This window comes from Cebus imitator, unplaced genomic scaffold, assembly GCF_001604975.1.
Source record: "Cebus imitator isolate Cc_AM_T3 unplaced genomic scaffold, Cebus_imitator-1.0 Scaffold266, whole genome shotgun sequence".
NCBI lineage: Eukaryota > Metazoa > Chordata > Mammalia > Primates > Cebidae > Cebus > Cebus imitator.
Window position 1 is genome coordinate 2,448,598 of NW_016107581.1, and position 2,203 is coordinate 2,450,800.

The window sequence follows — 2,203 nt, forward strand, 5'->3', positions numbered from 1 at the left end:
AGCTTTTGGCCAAGGCTTCTGCCTCCTCAAACCCCATTGTCTCATCCCACCAGCCCATTCGTCAGACCAGGAAAACTGAGGCTACCTTCTGCAGCCAGGCCCAGAATCTTACTGATCCCTCCTCCCCCATTGAGGATTCTGGGGCCCCTTCTGTTGGATTTTGCTGGCCCCACTCAAAGGCTGCCAATGCCCAGTGGCCCCTGATCCTAGCCAGGGGGCAGACCAGTTAGAACCTCATGTCCCACTCAAGCTGGACAATTTTTTTTTTTTTTTTGAGATGGAATTTTGCTGTTTTTGCCCAGGCTGGAGTGCAATGGCATGCCCTTGTCTCACTGCAACCTCTGCCTCCCGGGTTCAAGCGATTCTCCTGCCTCAGCCTTCTGGGTAGCTTCTGCCTGCCACCATGCCCAGCCAATTTTTAAAAATAATTTTAGTAGAGATGAGGTTTCACCATGTTGGCCAGGCTGGTCTCGAACTCCTGACCTCAAGTCAGGACCCACCTCAGCCTCCCAAAGTGCTGGGATTACAGGCGTGAGCCATGGTGCGCATGGCCATCAGGCTGGACAATTTTGAGATCTATTTCTTTCCCAATGTAGGGTAAAGGTTGGGACAGGGAAAAGGGGTAAAAACCTGATTCCAGCTCCCTGCCCGGGGCTGTATTCTCCAGCATCCTGATCACTTCTCATTCAACCTTGCTTGTACTCCCCTTGGGATGGGTGGCTCATTACCTCAAAACAGAATATTCTAAGCCAGCCCCCGTGTTCTCTCACCAAGTAAGATTTCCCATTTGAACCCCAGATCCCTGAAGGCCTTCTGTGGATCATATTCTCAAGGTCCCCTGGCCAGCTGCTTGCATGTTCCAGGTTCTATCCTCCCCGACCCACATCTTGAAATGTCCCCTCCCCCTCTCCAGGATGAGCAAGGTGGTGTCCTCTGAGACTGAGTAGTCAGCAACTTAACCCCAAGGGCCACCAATGATCAAATCCATGAGAGTTGATCTGAGGAGTTATGTATTAGGACTAAGAAACAGTAAACACTCAGTAAATATTGGCTGATATTATTATCACCATCATCATTATTGCCCTCAAGGTCCTCCGGGAGAACTCCTATTCATCCTTCAAAACCCCATGTGGTTTCACCCATCCTGCACAGATTGAGCTCAAAATCAGAGACTTGCGATTTTGTGATCATTTGATGAGTTCCCAAACTGGAGTCCTTGGAGCAGCTGGGCCACCCCTGAGGTCTCTCAGCATTCAACTCTGATCTTTTCCTGCCTGACCATTTCCTGGGCATGGGCCTCAGGCCCGGCCAGTCCGGCTGAGGAGAGTGCAGACACAGGCAGTGTCAATTCGAATCCATCGCCAGCCCACACGGCCCTGGGCATCAGCAGTCAATGCACGCACATAGGACTGCTTGGCCTTGCACTCGGACACCCAGTGCCTCCGATCCACACCTCGGCAGCCCCCTCCACCCACCCCCGGGCCACCTTCCTCAGCGCTATCAGCCTTGCAGCGGGTCTCAAAGAAGTACTGGCGGAGGGGACTGCCACCAGCTGCAGGCACCTCGCCCAACACCTCCACCTCACGCCCACGCAGGTCCACAGCCGTCCGACGGTCTGTCACCCAGCCACTGACTGCGTCGCACACGGCCAGCTCTCCCCGACGACTCGCTGGTGCAGTTTCGCTCACCCCACGCCGGCTGCGGTTGGCCGGGGTGCCTGTTGACTCCCCAAAGGCCCCAGCCTCCAGCAGCAAGAGCAGAGGGGGCCCAGCAGGGGCACCCCTAGACAGGACCACTCGGGGAGACAGAAGGTCCCACTCCGGGGCCAGGAAAGGGGGCAGTGTCGAGGGTGGGGGTTGGGACTCCATTGGCACACTGGGGAGGAGGGAGAGGAAGAGGATGGGGAGGGAGCATGGGGGCAGAAGGAGCATCTCTTGGAGCACCTGGAGACAGACAGAGGGAGGCTGGGATTAGAGAAGGAGGTAAAAAACGTCAGTGGGGACAGAAGTTGGGAACCCCAGGGGAGGCTTGCCTGCTTGGACTGTGGGGAAGCCATTGTTCCAGATGTTTGAAGGACCCTATATCTAGGACTTGTGTAATGCCCAACTTGTAGATTAATAATTAATATTCAACTACTACTGGCCAGGTGCTGTGGCTCACGCCTGTAATATCAGCATTTTGGGAGGCTGAGGTGGGTGGATCA

General features: G+C 54.9%; 1 protein-coding gene across 2 annotated transcripts in view; it reads right to left on the bottom strand.

The window, feature by feature from the left end:
* Positions 1-983: 983 nt before the first annotated feature.
* NTF4 (neurotrophin 4) overlaps positions 984-2,203 on the bottom strand; it is a 3,425-nt gene continuing 2,205 nt past the window's right edge. For both annotated transcript variants that reach the window (XM_017500517.2, XM_037728482.1), the window contains exon 3: positions 984-1,943. In XM_017500517.2, coding sequence (XP_017356006.1) covers positions 1,299-1,931 — 633 coding nt within the window. In that variant the 5' untranslated portion in view covers positions 1,932-1,943 and the 3' untranslated portion in view covers positions 984-1,298. The remainder of the gene's footprint in view (positions 1,944-2,203) is intronic.